This window comes from Mercenaria mercenaria, chromosome 7 (assembly GCF_021730395.1).
Source record: "Mercenaria mercenaria strain notata chromosome 7, MADL_Memer_1, whole genome shotgun sequence".
Lineage (NCBI taxonomy): Eukaryota > Metazoa > Mollusca > Bivalvia > Venerida > Veneridae > Mercenaria > Mercenaria mercenaria.
The window spans coordinates 60,711,201-60,734,876 of record NC_069367.1 but is presented as its reverse complement, the minus strand read 5'-3'; the positions used below and the strand labels follow the sequence as shown (position 1 = coordinate 60,734,876).

The following is a 23,676-nucleotide window of genomic DNA, read 5'->3' as shown; positions in this document are numbered from 1 at the left end:
ATTATATACGTACACTTTCTAGGGGAGTATAACTGCATCAGTTTATGATCGAAACATCTTCCTCTGAATGAACCAAGATTCAATACTTCAACCAGGAGGGAAAATATAAAATCTGATGTTGGTAGGTGAAAGATATTTTTAATCTTACATATATTCCGAAAAAAACGTCATGTTTATTTTATGTTTCATTGACAGTTTAAGTAAATTTTACCGATCATCGCAACGTCTTGACATCACTACGTTCAAATGGTCTACGGAATTTTATAGGTTTGTTTTACACCTAATATGGTGTTCCCATTAATACGCAAACTACTACAACTTAAAATTATACCAATTGTAGGTGGGTCGTTTCAAAGACACGAAATGTTTTGTGAACAAGAAAGCTGGTATTTAACAACTGAAACCAGCTTTGAGGAAAGCTTACTATCTGATACCAATACTGTGCTGTATCAAAGTTGATATTGAAGAGCCTACCATATTCACAATGTAGTCCAGTCCAGCCGGATGGGCATCTGCAAACAAACGATCCAGGAGTGTTCTGACACGTGCCGCCATTCTTACACCTGTTCACGCTACACTCGTTTATATCTGTAAGCAACATGATCGATAGAATTAATTGTGGAGTTTGCGTCACGTTATGTATGCAAAAGAATAAGAAAAGTGCGAATCCTGGACTTCACCTGTCACTTACATAAGTGGCGTTTATTCGTCAGCTTGTTGTTATAGGACATTTTTAAATTTTTTGTCTCAGTTGCAGTATGAGTGAGTCAAATTTGTTGTATGCTAAGTAATATGATATTTGTAAAATATATTGCAGTAAAACCAACGCATTGGGATATGTATATGAAAACTGCAGTGCATCCAAAGCAAAATGATATTAATTTTATATAACATACTGCATTTAATCCAAAACAGTGGGAAACGGATATGAAAACTGCAGTGCATCCAACGCAAAATGATTATTTATATAACAACTGCATTTCCCAAAAAGTGGATACATGAAAACACATCATTCATTCAAGAAAGGTGATACTATAATTTATATAATACTGCTTCATCAAAGATACGAGGGAATAATATAATATGAATCAGTGCATCAGCAAATTATATTATATTTTTACATCCTTTTCAAAAGGGGAAAAGTTGATTAAATCATCATCCAACGCAATTGTAAACATGGCTACATATTGATTTCAGTCAAAACAAAGATAGAAAATGCAAACGCATATATAATCTGCATAAAAAACGGGTGAGCGCGGACTGTAAGAGGCATTATGACGTCAAATTTGACGTTATGTAGCACGCTTGAGTCCAATAACATTAACTGTCGATCGAAAGATCTCCACGCAAAATATATTATTAAATATATCACGTCCATGTCAGAATGAAAACATACAGCTTCATTGTGATTAACAGTCTGATTCCGTCATCGTTCAATGCTTCAGTATTGTAACCATCAGGCTACACGCCCGTGTATCAATTCCTACGTCTGAACTTGAACCGTGTAATATTAGACGATAACAAAGCGAAAGGCTTGATTTTATTAACAATATTGATGCCCATTCAAAGTGACATTATATATTTAACTGAGACCTTCCATGATATGTTATACTTATATAACATATACAAGTTTATTTGATTTAAAAAGTCTTACCGTAGCTACAGTCGTGTCCTGTCCAACCATCTGGACACTGACAGTGGAAACCATTTATAGACTCGACACATGTTGCTCCATTACGACATGGATTTCCGAGACAAAACTTGAAAACTAAAGATAAAAAAAAATCTTTTGTTTTCATTACCTATCAAAATTACATATAGGTATGCCGTACTGAGAGCAAAATAAAACACAACCAAAGTGCTACAGTTCACTAACATGATTGTTTTCCATAAAAAAAATCATAATTATTTTTCCATCAGTAAAGCACAAAAACTATCGCAAGGAATGCAAACTTGATGCATCTTTCAAAAGCTAACAATCTGCAAGAAAAGAAATTGGTGTCGGTGTTCAGAAAAAAATATATTAAATTAACATTAGGTTTTTTCTTGTACACATGTAGTAATCATTGTTCTGAGCAATAGGTCATTACTGATGGGGATTCAAGAATGCTGGGTCGGATAAATGTTGTCCAATGAATGACTGAAATACTGTTGAAAAATAACGTTTACTCCAAGAAGAGAAGAAAACATACTTCTGATACAGCCGGAATGATCAATACACAGCATCTTAACTGAACAAGGTTTGTTTATGAGTGTATGCACTAGACGCAAGAACATTTACAATAATTGTTTACCACCAGCATGAACGTTACTTACTGAGAGAGGGAGTTACTCCAGCAGTTTGTGTAGGTCTGATTGTCGGAATTACTGAATGGTCGGTTTCAGTGTAGTTGACCGGATGCAAGGACACGTTACAGCTTTTTGACAGAAGCATAAGATCTCCAACTTCAAACATTTCTTTCCTATCAATCACGTGACGGGGAGCATGCATTTCCAATTCGTCAATTATCGCAGCTTTCAACGTATCCGTCAGGAGTTCTCCGAATATAAGATGGAAGTTCACAGAGTTCGGCGAGCGTCTGAAAAAAAAACAACAATGAAATAAATACTAGTACAGAAATAAACTTTCTTGAATTCGGATGACATTGTAATCCAATCCTTATTTAGTCTACACTATTTATAACCTAAAGGGTACGCTTACCTGAATCGAACTATGTAACAGTTCTTGTAAGATGCAGCAAGTTTTCCGTAACCATAGTATGTGGCTATCTGGAAAAACAAAACCAAAAAGCAATTTTTTATCAAATCAGATACAATAACAATTCTTTTGTAAAATGATAAAAAATCAGGTCAACAGTTACGAGAACGTTACCATAAGATTGAAAGCCATTTTCAAGCAACACAATCAAGTATATTGTTAAATATAGAAGGAAATGACAGTATATTTATTCAAACGCTCAATACATATTTTCCCTTTATTTATATGTGAGAAAAAATATTTTCACGAAAGTTTTACCAGCACGGTCCGGCCAGCAAAATGCCTTGCATGCTCATTACGCTTTTATACCGATGAACATCAGATATGAGGCATTTCAAAATAAGTTAGCTCAAATAATAATGACAATGAATTTTAATTGTAAAATGTTATGATGGAAGCTCCTTATCTAGAGTTAATTTTACAGCAGAGTAATACAGTTTTTAAAATTATGTACTTACATCCTCGCAAAATTTCTCCTGTTGTTTGACAAAACCAAAGGATGTCCGATCATCACGGTAGAACGGCAGAGACCTGTTGTACATTAAACACGTGATGTCCGCTAGAGTGGCCGCTTTAACAAAAACAAAGCAATGCATTTAACATGGAGAAAAAACTTACAAAAAATACTTTAAAACATATCTCACACGGTCAAAGAAAATGCTTTGGACTGAAATGTACGCTAAGGCAGTTACAGACAATAATTTACCGCATATAAGAAAAGGAAAGTAAATATATACCATCTATTTTAATTAGATGTATGAAAGAGTCCCATAGGTCTTAAGACAGTGTGATACTTACAATATACAGTGACACCCGTGTCAGTGGGACGTACATCAATTGTTCTAGACGGTCGTATTGTCTGGGTTGCACCTCCTGTGAAGTTTGTCACGGAAATTTTGACGTCTCGTTCATTCCAAATAATCCTGTATGATTGAAATAAATATTTTGTGAAATAAAAACATATTCACCTATGTGGTCTAAATTACATTTAGCCTATAACAGTATGAATTTGCATAGAAACTGAGAAGTTAAGAAACCCGGCTTCAAGGTCACGAAACTGCTTGAAGAACCGATTTCAAAACGCAAGCGATGGACTGGAAGATTCAGACTCTCAATTGGCATTCTGGGATTTCATTTATAACCTTTGAGCAGAGCTTTATCAAGACTCATCCGTACACAATCCCGTTCACCGAGGTCTACATGGTTCTGTATGTTGACATGTAACGAATATGAGTGATTCTTACCTAGACAGCGCTAAGGATAAAAAAAGGGTAAAATTTCCCGATTTAGTTAACATTTAACCTATATTTCCCTTATTACTTGACAGATTTTCACAAAATAAAGTGCGGCGAAGACAGCAAATTGTGCGCTTTCCTCCGCACAAAGCATCTGTCATCAGTTCTCAGTACTTTTCTCAAACACTCTGCCCAACTGCTTTTTGTTGACAGAACGTGTAGATAATGTACACACTTTCGCAGTTGGGCGAAGTGTTAGAGAAAAGTACAGAGAACTAATTACAGATGTTATGTGCGGAGGAAAGTGCTTATTTTTCTGTCTTCGACACTCTTTATCTTCTGAAAATTCGTCAGGTTATAAAGAAAAATATATGCAAAATGATACCTGAATCGGGACATTTTCTCCGGTGTACGATATCCAAAAAGACAGGTGGTTTGGCCAGCCTGAATAACATTCATAGCGTCTCAGGTAACAGCTGTTTGCAGTAAATGTTTACAAAATGAAGTAAAACATAAACATGGGTCTTTCACTGGTCAACAAGAAACTGACTGTCCTAAAATTCCATAGTAGTAGAAATGTTACAAATCTTCAAAAGATATTTAATATTTCTTCAACTATCAACGTTAATACAGTCTCACCTTAAATCACCAACATCAAGAAGCTCGTAGTCCCCAAGTTGCTCGTGCGGTGCTTGGGATGCTATTATAGATGTTATATTTCTGCGGAGATAATCTCCTAGAGGTGCTGCAAACGTCAGTTTGAAAACCAATCCATGAGGAGATGGCCTGAAAATGAAAAGATTCCAGGTACATGTAATTCAAAATAAAGTAAGTATCTCAATGATATTTATTAATCAGTCTCACATACGTATCGAGAGAATTTTTGGTAAATGTTCAATAAACTGAGCCTCTCTCTAGTGAAAAAGACTTTGTCGTCTGCACGCTCTATGTTAGGATGAATGTAAGTTAGGTAGTATGTAAATTTACGTGTTCTTCATCAAGAATACTTTCAAGTTACTCTGATGTAAATTCTAATAAGTATCATATGTATTTATTTTAGATCTTCAGTATTTATAAAGATTGCTGTAGGAACTGAGAAAAACATAACAATGTCAAAATATTATATCAAGCTTACTTGAAATTCTCAATTCTGCAGTCTTGGTAAATTTCTCTCATATTGCTATTCTTGAAGTATCTATCGATCTGGAAAAATACACAGTAATGCTTATATTACAAACTAAGTAACTTCAAAGTCATTGAATAATACAATATCTTGGGCTCCATGAAATAATTTTAATGTGAACAATTATGAATATCGACAAAAGCATTCTATCTGAGATATATCAGAGAATCTATATCCAGAAAATGGGACAAACAATTTATACTTTATTACTTCGATCTTGGTGATACAATGTAAGAGAGTTTAAGTAGGCGTATGCATAAAAATTAAATAAAATACTCACGTCTGTACAAAATCTTGATTGCAGTCGAAGGAACATTGGTGATGTTTTATCATCAAGGTCTGTCGTATACCCAAAACCGTACAGTAGAGCATCCACGAAAGCATTTGTGGAATCTGTAAAACAGGAATTAAAGTTCAGCTGCTATTGTAATAAGTCATATATCCCATCCAGCATTAACGAACGTTTGCATTCAGGCCCATTCTTCTCTAGAATTGGAGATGTTTTGTGAAATAATACGTCTCTTTTCTTCTCCATATATAGATAATCAGAGCTAGAAATGAGTTTGGCCAAGAGAGTAAATTGTGGTACAGGTATTCGACAGTCAACTAAAATATTGATTTTTGATAATATAGTTACACAAATTTAAACATATTAGAATATAAGATGCCTTTAGGGCAAGGCCAATTTTACATCAACAGGTATTTCGACCAATGCATCCGCCATCTAGGCCAACCAATTCCGTCCCCAATCCACACCCTGTCTACACTCCCTTCCCCATCCCCTCCTCCATTCCACGTTTAGATTCAAGTCAGTAACTGTCTGATTTTCATTGCAGTGAGCTTAAAGGTCAGTACGGCGAGGAATGATAATTTAGTGGATCTAATTCAAAATAATTATAAGGAATGATATTTTAGCAATTCGACTTTGAAATAATTATAGAGACAGCAGCTGTCACGTTGAGACATCTTTGAAATATAGTATGGCCATGTGTTCATCGCAATGATTTATCCACTTGTTTCTTTCACTTGACACTTCCACCATGCACGTGATGAGTCATTTCTGTTAGCCGTTGAAGAAATATATTTTAATCTGTTAAATTTCTAATTTGAATAGAAACGTATTCAAGTACGACAAAGTAAAACCAAAACTGGTGAAATTTCAGCCGAGCTATACTTACTGTAAACAATAACCGTTAGTGAACTTGACACAGGCCAAGTCATTCCTGGAGTGGACTTTGGTGGAATAAAGCTGTAGGTCGTGAAAGCCGTCCTAAATGTCATTGGTGCCGTGATTGTGTCTGTAGACGGGTACAGAGACGTTGCGGTTTGGTACGGCGTATAGCGTAAGACAAAACTGCCGTCTGCTAGAATCACTAGAAGATCTCCGACTAGATACGTCTTCAATGGACCATCGGGATCGTCCATGAATTCATGTAGGGGTGCATAGGTCATGATAATTTGCTTCAAGGAATCTGGATTGTAGATGACTGGGTCACCGACCTTCAGCAAAGCACGAAGCGATGTAAACCGTTTTCCAGGGCCTGGCGGGCTAAAACAGTATTCAAATATTTGATTAAACAGCAATGGCAATTTCAAATATGAATATTGCTTATTTGTAATTCTGAAACTCTATTCTCACTGAAATATTCAACTGGTCAAACAATTTCTAAATTTACTGAAATAATTTAGATACATTCTCTCAATGAAAATAAAACATATTTGTGAAAACTTAAAATAATTTCAGCTTTATAGGAAAATATCAGATAGTACCTCCCTTGTCTATCAATTTCGCTAAAGCAATCCATTCAGACTAGATTTCCTTCACTACTTTATAACTGGCATGTCAATATTTTTTAAAGAACAGGTGATGTTTAATGGCATTGAAATGATAGCTTCTTTGAAATGTAAATCATTAATATATTATATACACAACACAGTAAATCTAGTAAGAGTCTTGGTACTTACTAAAATCCAATTATATCACAGGAGTAAAAGTAGTCCTTCCAGGAACTCTGTCTGATATGTTTCTCCAACTAAAATATTAAAGAAACAATTATGTATATATGCCTGAAACTACTTTTCAGACAAGAGATGAAAACTCATCTTTACAGACATTATAAAAGGTAAATTCTATCCATTTGATTAACAATTGTTGCTATGGAGACAGACACAGTCTCTGTGATCGGCTTTGCTTGCTAATTAAAACAGAAGATAAAATACTTATATAAAGTATCTCGTAAGGTCCCCCACCCCCGCAAAAAAAAGAAGGAAAAAAACCAAAATTAATTTCATCTTTCTTAGAAAGTGTTGTACTTACATCTTTGCAGAATCGCTGTGAATAATCTTTGAACAAGACAGAGTTCCTATCACTAAGGGCTGGTGTGTAAGTCAGGTTGTAAGTATACAGGTACATATCTATATAAGGATTTCCATCTGAAAAAATAAAAACAATATCACGAATTTGCGAAAGGTAAATTATAATTTCATTATTTTTAAATTACGTAGCATAATTGTATATCATTTTTGTTCATTTCTGGCAAAATATAATTAAATGACGGCTTTTGAATTCGTACTTTTAGTTTCGTTCAGTTAAGTTTCTGCCACTTGGGTAGAGAACAAAACAACATCATTTTCGGGACATTTGTTGGTATACATGGATTAAATATTATAGTCAGGATATATCATTATACATGTATATTATACTGAGCAAAGTTTAACACTCTTAAATGTTCAGTATACACACCTAGGTCAACAGTTCTTGTAGGCGTTGGTCTTATGGTAGCCCCTGGATTTACCGGAATTGGTACAACAATTATATTTCCATCTCCTTCCGGCGGTGTGATAAGTAATCTCCCTAATATTTTTCGCCGTCGGCCATCCACCCTCACTACTCTAGCCCCCTCCATTATTGTCTTGGCAATAAGGCGCTGTAACGCTTCCGTATCATCGCCAGTAAATCGCACATGCGCAACAGCTACATCTGGGTTTGTACTGAAAATGATATAAAAATTGTTAACATGGTGAAGCAATTCTTGCCTTGCGCAAAAATGATCGAAAGTATGGAACTAAAATGGCATCGATTCTCCGAGAGGGGCCAGAAGAAATGTCAACTGTTACAAATGAAACTTGTTCAAATATAACCATGCCATTAAACATAGTCCAACTTACCCTTCTAATACACGAGTTTATGTATACTATGCTTTTTCCACAATGCCCTGACAGGAAAGCAAATGACCTAAACGTGTGCATTTCAAATTTTCTTGTCGCTAAATAGCTACTTGTGAGCATATAATATTCATATTTGTATAATTTGAAATTAAAAGCCCAGACTTTAAGACGTGACATTTTATTAGGCTTGCTTAAATGTACTGAAAAAAAAAAACAACAGATAGCCACAATACAGTGTTTATACAGTATAACAATTGTATGGCAGGAAAAATTAGTATAACAATGACTTTTTCCAGATGGGGTATAAGGACATTTGTCAGATTATTAAGAATCTTTGTGAGAGGAATACTGGTCCATGACCTTATGATAGAGACTTACTCGAGGAATACTGGTCCATGACCTTATGATAGAGACTTACTCGAGGATACTGGTCCATGACCTTATGATAGAGACTTACTCGAGGAATACTGGCCCATGACCTTATGATAGAGACTTACTCGAGGAATACTGTTCCATGACCTTATGATAGAGACTTACTCGAATGCGAAAACTTCACAGCTGTCATAGCGGCTGCTGAGTATACTGTTTTGCATGATTTCTTCAATCTGAAATATATAATGAATATTGTGCACAAATTATTGTAAATACATGCAGGTTAACAATAGCTATAGCACATTCGTGAAACCATTGACAGTAAAAATACTTAACTGGACATTTGCAAGCAAGCATAACTGGTTTATAAGCACCGGTTTTTTTCTAGTATTTTTCATGAAATACAACTTTATCAGATAAAATATCAACAGACCATATGAATATAACTCATTACTTTATTCTTTCCAGTAAATACTTTTGTCAGTTCAATTGAAGCTACCTGGAACGTATGTTTGTACGTATTGCTTATAGGATTTCCGCAGTGTACGGCACGAAGCGGGGCTTAGCTGACGTTGTCTGCTCGTAGAATTTAGTCCATACTGTTGATTTAAGATCGTGGACCGTGGTTGCAATCGGTAATAACCGTATGATTACGTTTTCTTGTGTGACGTTTCGGCATTCTTTGGACGTTAACGTAGCTGTCACGAGCCCGTGGCTTTTTGGAGCGGAGAATGCCGAAATCGCATTACGGAGAATACGTAATTGAACGGAAATTTCCGATTGTGATTACCGGTATACCTCGTTAATCTTCGGAATAGCGCCACTGGTATTGATTTTAACGTAATGTCTTTAATTAAGTGCGTTTTAAAAAATATAATATTTTGTGATCTGTACTTACGTCATCGCAAAAAGGATTTGCAAGATATAGGAACTGTCGTGACGTCTTGTCTCTCAGTATATCCGAGTAGGATAGGTTATAAACCCAGATAGTCAAGTTAGCAAGGACACCAACTGAAAAAATAGATTACGGTAACTTGTACTAATAATAGTAGTAATAATGATGATGATACTAGTACTACTACTAATAATAATGATAATAACATGAAATAATAATCGTTTTTATTTTTAGCACCATGTAAATAAACAATCAGTAGCATTCTCGTTTAAAACAAAATTTATACAGCTGACTTCTTGCCGCAGGGGAAACAATCGTTTCTCCGTAAACGCGACTCATCCACATGAATAATATTGTTAGGTACCTCACATTTATAATATTGTTAGGTACCTGAGGTCATATTGTTTTGCTTCTTTGTGGAGCATAATGTCCAGGCTATAAAATTTTGAACGGAAATTTGATCGGCAAGCACACAATTGTAAATGAATAGTTTCAGGTGAACTGACCTTCAGGGTTGATGGGCCTGCTAGTTGTTGGCTGTATTCCACCCTTGCTCCTGACATCAACGAGGAAATCTTTGAGGAAAAGAGCCAAGTAGCCTGCTACATCACTTTTCTTTGTCTTAGAGTCTATAATACTCGGAATATCAAGCTCCAGACCGTCAATGTCACCTCGGAATGTCAGATTGAAACGCACTGTCACCGCTCCTTCTCTGAGATAGGAAATAAATGCATTTAACATACTCCTCTGCGCGTCTCATTATGTAAAGAAGTGTCTATTAATTTTGAATATATAATGACATGGTTCCATATTTATGACAAATACTTCGAAATATACACTAGTATAGAATGTTCGTCGGTTATTTTAGAAATAAAAAAGTTAATGGATCAGTTAGCTTTTTAGTGTATCTATTTACAAAAGCATATGTAAAACCAGTAAAGTAGACTAAATATGCAGGGTTAGTGGCGTGAGGGTCATCGAAATAATTCAACTGTTAATTTTATACAACACTTTGAATGATATATATGATTTGTGATAGTTCATTGCAATCTATTGCAGCAGCGGGTTTTCATTTACGTTGTAGAGACAAGACACTTACTGAATATATTCTGCGAGACCAGATTTGTTCCATATTCCTGCACATTCACATATTATTGGTTCCATTGTGGGTCTGAAATATAGCCAGATAGTGGTGTTTTGGTCCGTTAAACTTAAATATCAGTACGCACTATAACTAGTGAAAGGAACACAGCTGTGAAAGTCACAGAAATATTTATTTATAGCTAATTTTATTAACAGGTTAAAAGACACCGCAAATGTTTAAACTGGAAATGAAACTAGCGGTATCTTTTTGTACATGGTTTTAAGTACGTAGGAAACAATTTTAAAAGACGCAACATAAATAAACGCTGTAAAGAAATCAAAGGAATAAACTACCTGGTGATTTAATTTTTTATGAAAAAATAACAGCCATGTGCTCAGCGGATATGAAGGGTTCAAGACTGCCTGATGGAAAGCTGGCCCATTAAGAAGAAAAATATGACCTGCGAGTGCTGTTTGCGACGTTTATAGTCAAGTTAAATGAATGGAAAGAGAAAGAGAATTATGCGTAGAAAAAAAAATGTTGCTACATAACTTACACTAGTTCTCGGACTTTACAACCAACATAAACGTCTTTGTAGGTGCTGTCTTTGAAATACTTGTCTATCTGTAACAGAAACCATAAATGGCCTGCAATTCAAACCCACAGCGAAACCTTTCAATAAAGTGTACACTTTATGTTACTACGCATAACGTTTTCTTTTCCACTAGACACGTTTCTTCGAAAATCGGTCTCTCCAAAGGAAAAAACCTCTGTACAACAAACAATCTTCTTGGTGCTGTAGCCCCACAATACCGTAATTCGATAAAATCGGTGCACAGAACTAGGTACCGTTTAGACATTCCTTTAGACAAAACAAAGTAAAAAAGAAAAACATTTTAAATTCTATGGTGCCAACTTTATACAGATCAACCTTTGCACCAACAGAGAAAAAACGAAGACGAATTTTTTTTTATTTTTTTAAAGTTTGGTTTCGGCTTACCTCTGCACAGAAAGGAGTAGCGACACTTGCAAATGCAGCAGACGACGTATTGGCCATTGCAGCGCGATATGGCACGTTTTGCAATCTCATCTCATTGTCCGTTGTAGTACTGCCTATTGGAACAAAAACAAACAGTTAGTTATCTTACTAAAACGACTTTCTACATTTATTTTTCATCAGTATGTCTAGTTAGCGAGTGACTCGGATGGCATTATGACATTATGTTGCCCAAAAGCAAGTTGAAATAACGAATTTATACATTAACAGGAACAACTAAATCATACAAACATCAAGAAGATAGACGGAACAACTAAGCTCTAGAGAAGTTTTACTTTTATACGGAACATAGAATTAACTTACGATATCTAGCAAAGCCGGGTGCTGAAAAGAAATAGAAAAATACATGAGAGATAGTTACTAGATATTAGTAGTATATCAAATTTTGAAAAATAAGATGGCAGTCTGAAGCATTGTAAAAGAAAACTCATCATTTGAATTATTTAGAGTGCGTTTCACTCGTAACACATTAGGTAGATATGCACGGAAATTCCTTATTTGAGTCATTTAGTCAGTTATTTCTACATTGTTCCCGTGCACAAATATAGCCATTTCCCTTAGTGACTTGTAACTTTGTATCTCTGTGTTCAGTCGTAGTTGGCAATTTACTACAGACTAGGTTCTAGGTAAAAAATACTCACATCCTAATAATAAATAATATACAAGCAAGCCAATGCCAATGGCCAGCAGCAGTGCTCCAATGATAAGTAAGACAATCAGACCACAATTCCTTGCGGTCATTGCACGTGCGGATTTCGAGGACTTCAGCGAACCACTAGGACTATTTGCTAATGTCCCGGACGAGTCTCCGTAGTCGTAATTCCTGTGACTCCAGCCCTGGTGATACCCGCCACCCGACTCTCCTCCGTGAAAACGACGAGGCATCTGAAATATCAACATGAATGATATTTTAACTGATTGTTAAAATCTATTAAGACTGAAATATGTTATAAATAGTTAACCTCTCTACATCTAGGCAGCTATATAAAGCCTTTTTTAAAGATATCCTATACGCATCTTTCATAAAAATACTTTGCCATTAGATAATAACTTTAAATGAAGAAAATCTCATTAAATCTTATTAACTAAACTAGCTAAATATAAAAAGTGTACGAAGATCTGCGTTTAAAAGCTGCAAGTTTTAGTGTAGTGTGGCTACTAAATAAATAACATAAAGGGTGTTGATTTAACACATTTACATCGATATTGTATAGCAGCTGTTTATTTTTTCTCAAATGTGAGGTGAACGTAATATAACTTTAAACTTAAATGTATGTTATGTCAAGTTCATGGTATTTTTTCAAAGTTGTGGTAATAAGAGAAAAATAACCATGTTTTAAAGTTATATACAAGAAAAAGACACGAAGATGACGTGCAAGGAAAGGTATAGGCATTGCAAAATAAACAGAATGATAATGAAATAATTAATAGGTTCCTTTAAGAGTCTAGGGTTAGAATCAAATCGAATGCGCGTGCTTGCACCTGCACCTAATGAACATGACTTTAGCTAGAGTACAATATCTCATTTGTTAAGTTCTTATATAAATAATTATTAAAGACTGCATGTATAGGTGACAATAGGTTCTTATATAATCTTAAATGATTTCCATTCATAGCTCTCCATCTTTGACCTTTGACATTCTCAGCAGCATTACGGATTTATTCGACAGGCAATTGTCAGTGGTCCCAAGTTACCAAAAACTTTATCACATTCACTTGACAACTGCATTATTTGTTACGTAAATTTCTGTTCCTGTATCAAATGGTGTTAATCATTTCATCTCCGTAAGGCAAACATTTATTTTTCTGTTTATTGTAATTTATATATAATGTCTACATTTTGGAAAACAAATTACTGTGCACGTTGGGATTTACATTAAAAGTATTTTAATTACGTTAAAACTTATTTGTTTTGTTACTGTCTTGTTGATGTTTTTCCAAATATATTTTCTTCTTTGTTTTTATATTGTTTTGTACTGAAACTGGTTGTTTATATATTGCAGTAAACAAAGAAGATGACCGCGAATCTGTAAAGGTTCGTCATGGTCTTAATGTATCTCCTGTAGAATGATAAATATAGAGATAGTCGTAGGCATTTTAAAGACTCGTCACGACCTATGTTTCTTTTAAGAGTAAAAAAAATTGCATCTGATATTATAGTTAGAAGGAAGAAACTAAACTTTTAGCCGATATAATAATAGATTTAATATTGACCATTATCAAAACGGTATTTTTAGCGACTTCAATGTTTTACTGGCGAAGGAGTTGTAGGGCCCTGGTTTTGCGCGGACATTTTCTACAGGTGCAGGTGGTTACTTGAGCTTACGCTAGCCAGTTGTTGGAAGACTTGTTTTTCCATTCTTGTGGAGTCAGGTTCGAAACCACATCAACGAGGGTATGAAAAAATTGAATTCATTTAACAGGCGTGCAACAGGTAATGCTTTTAAAAGAATAAGTTGTTTCTGTGGTCTTTGAACTGGTGCCGGCAGATCAAGTACTGAATAAGCGAATGCAAGTTGTAAGATGTAAAGACACACCTATTTAAATCCTATTGCAGTGAGTGTACATGATTTCTTATACTGCTTCTATTAGGTCATGCTACATATATAGTTCCCGATTATAAATGAATCATTAGGTCCATTATATGTTTTTGAAATAGGCTATCCACGATTATTGCTCTTAACACCAGTTTTGAGAATTTCCTCAATTTAGGATCCTACTACTTAATTTCATGACCGATTTCCACACCCCCTCTGTTAACTATTCTTTAACATTTAATGTGACCTAGATACAGCAGGTTATTAAAGATGATATTTATATGATTATATCAAAGTGGACTGCTGTATCTATGTCCTAATGATTTTACGCAATATGAAGCGTGTTATGACAACTGTCAGCACGTTTTATACCAACTAGACATAGATTAATGTGCTAAGTATGCTGGTACTTTACTATGTATGTTGTTTTATTGTTCAATCACTTAGGTGCTTGTCATATACATTAATTTATACATAGAATGTCAAAAATATGGAAAATATAAGGGTGTAGTAAATGATGAGGAGTGCCGCAACACCTTGAATGATAAACACAGCGACATGCCACACCATTTATTTAACATTTAGCATGATGGTGGCAAGTGATTCTGCCTTTGCAACGAATGCAGACCAAGATGTGCCTGCACATCCGTGCAGACTTAAACCTTGGTCTGCACTGTTCGCTATTCAGTTAGTAAATTTTCAGTTAGCTCCTCTTCGAATAATAAATGGTACTGCCCAAATTGAATGATAGACCATTTCATTTTAGAAATTTAGCAGGGTAAAGGTTAAGGTCAGAACCGCAGGCTCAAGATAGACCATGATAGACAGCGCACACTTTATGCTAATACATATTTTATGATTTTGAAATAAATGTCCATTGTTCCTCTTAGGTTAAAAAATAAATTCAAAACAGATTCTGTCGCCATCTTTAAATCAAATAGCAGATATATCTAAAAGTCCTCGGAACTGCATAACAAACAAGACAAGAAACGAAATATGAGCCGCGTCATGAGAAAACCAACACAGTGGCATCCGCGCAGTCTGGTCAGGATCCATGCTGTTCGCTTTCAAAGCCTATTGAAATTGGAGAAACTGTTAGTGAACAGCATGGATCCTGACCAGATTGCGCGGATGCGCAGGCTGGTCTGGATCCATGCTGGTCGCAAAACCACTATTTTGGTTTTCTCATGGCGCGGCTCATATGGAAAAAAAAACAGCTCCTTGATTGTATTCTAGGAAGAGGCATATGATAGATGTGTTATGGTTTGCTGTCACTGTAACAACTTTTTTTAAGAACAATAACAAATTACAACATATAAATCAAAGACCTTAAAATCAATATCGACGACAGACAGACATCTGTTTATGACATCCAGCTATAACCACTTTAACTAACATCGACTTGTTACACACGTAACACGAGTGAAAGGCTGTAAACTACGATCGTTGGCTCTGGACCGTGGACCGTTTATGACTATCGAAAAGGTTAGTCAGTTGCCCTTCCCCATGCCCTTACTACCACTCTGTAGGTGTACAAGAGAAATATATATAAGCAAACGGCTGTGAGCACACTTTAGAAGGCTTCTGTTGCAAGCATAGACTATTTCTTAAATGACAAGCAGAAAACGTATTACATTTTTCATTTTCAAACTTATCAGATAGTATTTAATAAGTATCAATTGATTTAGGACCAAGTAGAACAGATTACGCTAATTTCACGAATTATCAAACATCATATATATGATACCGACATTCTCATATAACTGCTTTATTGTATACTATGTTAAATTATGAACGTTTTCATCATTTTGAAAAATAAGGCATCCTTATGTTTCTCAGCAGACGACATTTGTAGATTTTTTTTTCGCAATCGATGTACTCTTTATACATGTGTTTAAGTTCTTTCGACTATTTTTGTTTTCTGTTTATATTTACGCTATAATATAATAGAATGGACTAATACTGGCCAAGATAAATAGCCCTGCCATAAATAATAAGTGCATGGTATTTTGACATAGATCTACATTTAGTTTGTCAGAGATGGGTGGACAGACCAAATCTCTAATGACCACAATATATCATCAGCATCTAGCCCCCGTTCATGAGTCACACGCCGTCAAGGAAATTATATCAACTAAATAGTATGAATAATTTAGATAACACTAGTTAAGAACATCATATGGTCGAAATTATATCCACTTCTGTAAAGGGCTTCGCGACCATTGAAATATGATTTATACTTGGTTTATACTAATTTATTTTAGGTCTATTGAAAATCAAACTTGACATTTCATTCCTAATTGAATCCATCGCCGCAAGGGTATGAGAGAAGAGTAGACAGTTTCAGTTTCAATGCTGAGCACCAAGCAAAGGATCTGCTGGTACCATTTTTCACGTCTTTGGTATGACGCGGCCGGAGATGGAAACCACGACATCCCGCAATAGAAGCGAATGCTCTACTAATAGCTTAGCGGGAATTGAAATATAGCAGAAAAGTGAAAAGGGGATCTTAATAACGGTTTTGGTCTTAATTTAGGATTGGTATTAATATTAAGCGGGGCACTAGTGCATGCCTTTGAACTCCTTAAAAGCAAAGTAGAGTTAATGAGTTTCAATTACCAAGACATGACTCTAGATATATTCACGGTTCAAAGTTTTCAAAACAGTAAGTATTATCTTTAAGTCAATACTTTGGAGTAAAACATAATGTACAGATAATTACTATTTTGTATCTACAGTTTTCATTTAAGATAAAAGGTGACTGACACTGACAAGTTGTTAATTGTTGACAACTCAGATCTAGGTTCATCAAAGGCAATCGACCCTTTTCGTTAAATTTGGTGATATGTAAAAGCATTCTTATTTCATGAGTTCGCTCTGTAACATGCCCATCACCATGCTGTAAAAGTCCCCTTTTCGCGGCCGAATGCGGACTCTTTTGTCAGCGGATGTGACCTTAATGGTAGGAGTAGATACAGGAGCCGCTCCTTGCCTTATTGTTTTAGACACAATCTAGTATTTTCTGCTAGTCAACTAGATGAGTTCTTGACATAAAAAAAAGAAAAGAAGCTGACAGCTCCGTTCCCTCAAAGTGGTAGACAATTAAGTAATCTGAACAACGCGGCCACGGTAGAATTACTCCTTCTTACCGGATCAGCTGTACCGGGTTTATAGGCTTAGATATCAAATATGATTTTTATGATTCAATTATTAGTTTAGACTAATATAACAGGGTCCAAAAGCTAAGGACGAACTGTTAAAAGACTTAATAGTAAACTTTTATCATACAGTAAACAATGTGAATATTAAAGACAGGTCGCCAAAGATTCAACCCTTTATCTATTCATTATTTTGAGAACAAATACGCCAGTAACGTTGTTGACGATGTTCTGCAACAATAGCGACATTGGACATTGCCCGCTTGCTTACCAGCAACAGATACGGTGGTAAACGGATAATAATGACAAATTGTTTTAAGTTATCACGTGGTTATATCAAGTTCAAAGATGGTCATCAAAAAGCTAATGGCTATATGTATCATAGCAATAGTCCTCGGTAGTCACTTTATTTTGATATTGTCTCGCAGCCTAAAGGCAAACAAGACATTCCCGGACATACCCTCTTTGTTATGAACTCTTGTTTACAAATAAATATCACACTTTTATCTGTTACCTAACCGTTGTGAAATGTATAAAGGTGTGGCCGATGACCGGACGGCTTTGAAGAAAAAATATGGGTTCATTACCTCAAAGAAACACACCCACGTATTTAAGATTTCAAATGTGTTCAAGCTGCATAATCAAACATGTATCTATTAAATACTGGCAAAATAATTCTTCAGTCAAAAGATTAACGTTCACGAAATCGCCAGACAGAACGTGTTCAGTAGTCAATGATATTCTGTAACCTCAGGGGCACTGATGTGTCAGAGAAACAACATTTGCGTCTTCATACCGAGTTAGTCGGCAGAGATAGATTATGGACAGAGTCCATACATCTCTCACGCTGTAATTTGATTCTTTTTTATATTAACAACTTAACTAACTGTGCTGTTTCATTAAAATATATATTTCTCTCCTTACTTTGCTGGTCTTTTAAAGGGGAAACGTTTTAAAAAATATTACTTATTACAATAAAAAGCCTGCAGCCCAGTTATGCACTTATTTTTGTTGGGAGATAACAGTATGTACCTCCCTTATCAACCGGGGTCATTCTTTTCATCTCACAACGTGTTGACAGTAATAGGTATACCTCTGTTACAAAATCCTCTCTATACCCTCCCCAGGTCATTTTTATCACCAGATCATTTCGTAAATAAAATTTGCACCTGATCAATTTTCATTAAACCAAATCAGAACCATTAAGAATCATGTATCATTACTTGACACGTTGTTTATTCTTTCGGTTCGTTTTCTAATTTGTCCAGAAACTTGGCTTATGACCTGAGATACTTTAAAATAGTTTGATATCCCCTGGACAACCTTAAGATATAATGACAGTCCTACTACTTCAAACTGTTTATGCTACTAAAGATTAGTGTGTTCGTAATTTACGTTATTTTAATTCATAACCATTGTTATAATGATAAAATCTTTAAGACACCGGGTGTTCGATATAGTAAATATATCTGTTATTTTTTCCTATCTGAGGCAGCCGGATAGACACAATTTTTAAAATAGATAAATGGAACGTACACATGGTTGCGGCATACATCTAAAATTTGTCTTGAATTTATTTTGCATTATATTATCATTTGATCCTCATGATGCGCACCTGCTATAAGAATAATTAATGTCAATTAGCAAAATACAGCCTTATCCTCTTTATTTGTCTATGTCTAAACCATACATGAGAATAATGGGCGTTTTGGAACTGTTTGTTATTTAACACAATATCATTCCAGTATGTTTGCTCCGCTGGACAACAGGTTTTTAAGAATCATATTCTCCATATCCAGATCCTATTCTCCATGTTTTGTACATGTGAAAAATAGACACTTGCACCAAAATATAGTTTTCAAACGTGTATTTGTTTTGAGTTTCAATAATTCTGTGTATCTATGAATCAGTTATGGTCCCTGACTGTATGAAACATTCACTTTTATAGGGTCTAATACTGACAACAACAAATTGGTTGCAATGGAAATCCATTTTCATCACTTGTATATGTCTGAGAAGAATATATGAATTCTGCCGGTCAAGCACCTTGGTATGACTCCGAAAGAACAGAAAGAAAGCAGAAAGCAATGGCGGACAAGCGGACTACACCAAATCAATTTTTCCCTTTAATTACCGATATACCTAGGAACTTTATGTGTGTATTTTTTTTCAATCTCTCGCAAAAATTCGTGACTATTAACAGAGAAAGAATGTCGTTTGAGCTTAAGCCATTGTCGCAATCTCATAACAAAAATACGAAAGTGTGACTTTATGTCACCCCAAAAATGAGATCGATCACATTTTACACAGGAAGTGTGATCCTATATGATTTGTGGAGTATGTACACAGAATGAGCAAGTGTAATGATACCATGCATGGAAAAAAAGTATGCTTATTGTATTTGATACGTGTAGTCATCTTGAATATTGTCAGATGTTGTCACGAGGGACAAGAGGTGTCTTTGTTCCCTAACACATGACTATAGTAAAACAAACTACATTAACAGAATGAAATCCCGATGCTGCGGCAAAACAGTAAACAGTGTAAAAACGTTTGATACAAACAATGTTTCCCTTGATACACTTGTAAATGTTAAGTCTCCCGAGCCAGGAACCAATGGAAAATGTCGGTTTTAATGGATTTCCTGCTTAAATGAGTGGCTTTCAACTGGGAAAGAACTTTATCCTGAATCAAAAAGGTTCCAATTATCCACCGATCAAGATTGGTTCTATTTATAGAACAATTAATGCTGTGATTGTCAACGCTTCATACTTATATTTTGCATGGATATTGAAAACTCTCTAAACTGGAAACCTTAGAAAGGGAACCAATTTAAACTTGACCAACTGTCATATTCAGATATAATCCTTCTGTCGAAAACAATCGCTCTTAGCAACTGAACCTTTCTTTTGTTCGATTTACGTATTATTATTCAGTTCGTTAAAATCTGTTAGATTAAATAGGTTGTTTCTATGTAATATCAACTTATGTTTCCTGTAAGTGTTTGCCACTTTGAATGGAATGTTCCTAAATGTCCGAAATGTAAATCATGAGTTTGGTTTTTACATGGAAATGAAAATTAGAAATCACGTGATTAACAAGTTCGAGCGAGGTAGTTTTGGTTTCTGTTGAAAATCTCGCGCCAGTCACGTAGTAGAAATGTGGTATGATATTGAAGAAATTTGGTTGTACTATATATCGTATTCAAGAAGATAAAAATGATATTAATTTATGACTATTATATTTGATACGTTTGCCGCTGTATGTTTTAGAATAACAGAAATGTTGACCGCCATCTCGAGGCATACCTACATAAAACGTATGAACAATATAGTAAAACGGGAATAGTAACATTTCTACTTCCCAGAGAGAATGTCCTCAATATACTTCACCGCAATAATGACAAGAGGTCATAACGCTACAAGAACCATGTTATGTTAACGCAACAATTATGTTACATAATGTTTGAACATGTTAAATGTTCGGTCAACATGAGTTTGTAAATCGCAATTCGTTCCGATTCATGTATGGAGCGTAAACGTTGCTGTCAGTTTATGTTCAGTTAATTTGGTTCACTTCCTGAAATTCTGAACCGCGCTTATTTTAGTTCATACCAGTGAAATATAGTAAACTGTATCACTACTGCTAGTGTTTCTTTTGCGTGTTCTTGTTTTGTTTGTTGTTTCGTAAAAGTGTCTTTTTTTAATAATGCGAAAATATGTTGTTCTTTATGGCTAAACGGCTGTGTTTTATTTGTGTGTGCTCAATAAATAAGACCAATGGAAACAAATATGCACAGAAAAAGACACCTCGTTAAGACTACTGCATGACTGTACGTTGAAAGCAGTTCCGATGAACAATTTTGAATTCATTTCGAAAAATTCCTTTTCAATACAGGGACAAGATTGCAAATATTTTAAAATAGATACGTGTATCGCATTTGCAGTTGAGAGTATATCAAACTTTAGACTAACAGCCAATTAACAAGAAAACTGCAAAATACATACCGAGTTCGTTGTTCTCCAGAAATCCTCGTCAGTTTTTGATGACATTCTGGGCATTGTGTCACCCTTCAGGTGATCCACCCATTCTGGGGTTTCTCGTGTCATTCTGTCAAATCAATATCCAAATACAGAATAAATATCACAAAATTACACATTTATAAATCCATTTCAACTGTCGGTAAATTTAAGTACACGGAACAGTTTCTTTTTTATTGCAATAAAAGAAGCACTATTAAAAAAAATAAGAATCCGAAATATGTCTAGACGAAATAGAGTATTCTATGACGGCGGGTAAGCAAGCGTTGACGTTATGAACCGCCTTGTGTAAATGAATGTAATAATTCAGCTGCCCGTTTATAATATATCAGGCTTGTCACCTTAACAAGAATCAATTACACGTGACCATCAACCACTGTCCAAAAGTATATGCACACCCTTTTTACGTAAAGACCCTACCACTGCACTGCATAAAACATTAATTTTGGTTATATCTAAATCGCTTCTGTCTAAAATTTTAGTTTACAAAATAATTCTTACGCGCAGTACCTTGAACAAATAATAAATTAAACAAAACTGTTAACACATTTTTGTTTAAGTATCTCTAAGTACACAACAACGGTTTTGTAACTATAAATTTAACCACCGGAGGAAGAATATATTGGCTACTGTCCGAGTTCAGACTTAAAAAAATACAATTTTCCCTTATTCTTGCCAAGGAGGCTGAACAATATACAAATGCCGGGTACCGGACTGCGTAGAAAAAACGAATAGAAGCGTTTTATTGCGCGTTGATGAACAATCGTTTGATGTATGATAGCGTTGACAACAAGGTCCCGCAGGGCTGGGCAGTAAACTGATATCTTCATCTTAGTAAAGGAGATGTCCACAAGGTACATCATGCGCTACACTAGTCAGACTAGTCGTGCAGAATAGATGGGAGGGGATACACTGACTATAGATACGTTGCACTTAAAAACAAGAAAATCGAACCGTAATTTGATTTTTAAGCTTCACATGATTAAGTATATGTTGTTGAATATCTTGTCGGTCGTACACGTGCTGCCTGTTGATCATACGCGACGTTAAATATAACTGACCAATACCTTTGCATGAACCATGCTGTACAGTGTTATCTCATTTTCCAAAATTTCGCAAATCAAATGTTGCGCTCGCCTACTTGATTTCTCGAATTTCGTTGTTTTTGCAGGTTCTTAAAATATTAACGATTTTCTCTGGAAAACAAATATGTAAACGCCATACATTATATATAAAAACAATATGAAAATAATTTAGCTGACTTACTAGAAAGACTAAGAACGCCTTCTTCAAATAAATGGTTCTTTTTATGGCAGTATAGTATTTTCTCAAAGCGCTTGACAAAAATTACTTAAAAGGAATTAAAACAAGATATACAGCGTTCACTTCAAATTAATAAAAGTGTGTAGTTTGCCTGGATTACTTAATCATACCAGTACGTTAAGACTAATAAAGTGTGCGACGATATTAAATCACTTACACACAGGATATACTTAAGAAACGTTTTGTGAAAAATGAAGTCTGTCCCGAGCCTAAAGGTAAAAGGCGAAAAACACGACAAAATAGCCGAGATCGTTTATATAAACAGCTGCCTGATGGTGAATAATCGTAAAGTATATGAATGAAAAAATAGTTTCTATATAGTTAATATATGTGTTTTAGAATGTACGTTTTCAAAGACTACATCTTGTACTCTCTAAGAGTTCATAAAAATTGTTTCGTAAATATTTTGGCTATCAAATCATCATGAAACTAAACAATGTTTGGGTATAATGAAAAAAAGAAGGGCACAAGATCAGGTGTAAAGAAGACAGACCTTCAGCAACATGCATGATATCACGCATACAGTTTATACATGTAACATACTAGTGTCATGATTGAGGAGAAAACTTATCCGGACAAAATCGACATCCGACCCTTATCACCATTTTTACGCAGTCGGAGAAGATTCTATCACTTTTTAAAGTTGTCGATACCAAAGTTTACTAAAGGAGACAAAACTTAAAAACAGTTCAGATAGGATAATAGTTTAATACGAGTTTACAATTTTGTAACTGTTTTTAAGTGTCTTGTATAATATTGTGTCCCACTGGAAACAATCTGATTATTTGTCTGGAGAGAGAGAACTTTATTCTCGTTTCTCTCTACTAACTGCATCAATACCCGGTTATCGTGTGCCTCTTATCAGT

General features: G+C 35.1%; 1 protein-coding gene across 1 annotated transcript in view; it reads right to left on the bottom strand.

Moving 5' to 3' along the window:
• LOC123555793 (fibrillin-3-like) overlaps positions 1 to 21,903 on the bottom strand; it is a 60,765-nt gene extending 38,862 nt beyond the window's left edge. The window contains exons 1-22 of the mRNA XM_053547226.1: positions 21,455 to 21,903; positions 12,394 to 12,637; positions 12,056 to 12,076; positions 11,696 to 11,808; positions 11,252 to 11,319; positions 10,711 to 10,782; positions 10,118 to 10,323; positions 9,615 to 9,727; positions 8,882 to 8,949; positions 7,920 to 8,167; positions 7,494 to 7,609; positions 7,142 to 7,209; positions 6,355 to 6,725; positions 5,457 to 5,569; positions 5,129 to 5,196; positions 4,633 to 4,779; positions 3,557 to 3,681; positions 3,217 to 3,329; positions 2,702 to 2,769; positions 2,317 to 2,579; positions 1,655 to 1,768; positions 475 to 588 (exon numbers count right to left, since the gene is read on the bottom strand). Of these exons, the coding sequence (XP_053403201.1) occupies positions 475 to 588; positions 1,655 to 1,768; positions 2,317 to 2,579; positions 2,702 to 2,769; positions 3,217 to 3,329; positions 3,557 to 3,681; positions 4,633 to 4,779; positions 5,129 to 5,196; positions 5,457 to 5,569; positions 6,355 to 6,725; positions 7,142 to 7,209; positions 7,494 to 7,609; positions 7,920 to 8,167; positions 8,882 to 8,949; positions 9,615 to 9,727; positions 10,118 to 10,323; positions 10,711 to 10,782; positions 11,252 to 11,319; positions 11,696 to 11,808; positions 12,056 to 12,076; positions 12,394 to 12,637; positions 21,455 to 21,556 (2,935 nt within the window). The 5' untranslated portion in view covers positions 21,557 to 21,903. The remainder of the gene's footprint in view (positions 1 to 474; positions 589 to 1,654; positions 1,769 to 2,316; positions 2,580 to 2,701; positions 2,770 to 3,216; positions 3,330 to 3,556; positions 3,682 to 4,632; positions 4,780 to 5,128; positions 5,197 to 5,456; positions 5,570 to 6,354; positions 6,726 to 7,141; positions 7,210 to 7,493; positions 7,610 to 7,919; positions 8,168 to 8,881; positions 8,950 to 9,614; positions 9,728 to 10,117; positions 10,324 to 10,710; positions 10,783 to 11,251; positions 11,320 to 11,695; positions 11,809 to 12,055; positions 12,077 to 12,393; positions 12,638 to 21,454) is intronic.
• Positions 21,904 to 23,676: the final 1,773 nt, after the last annotated feature.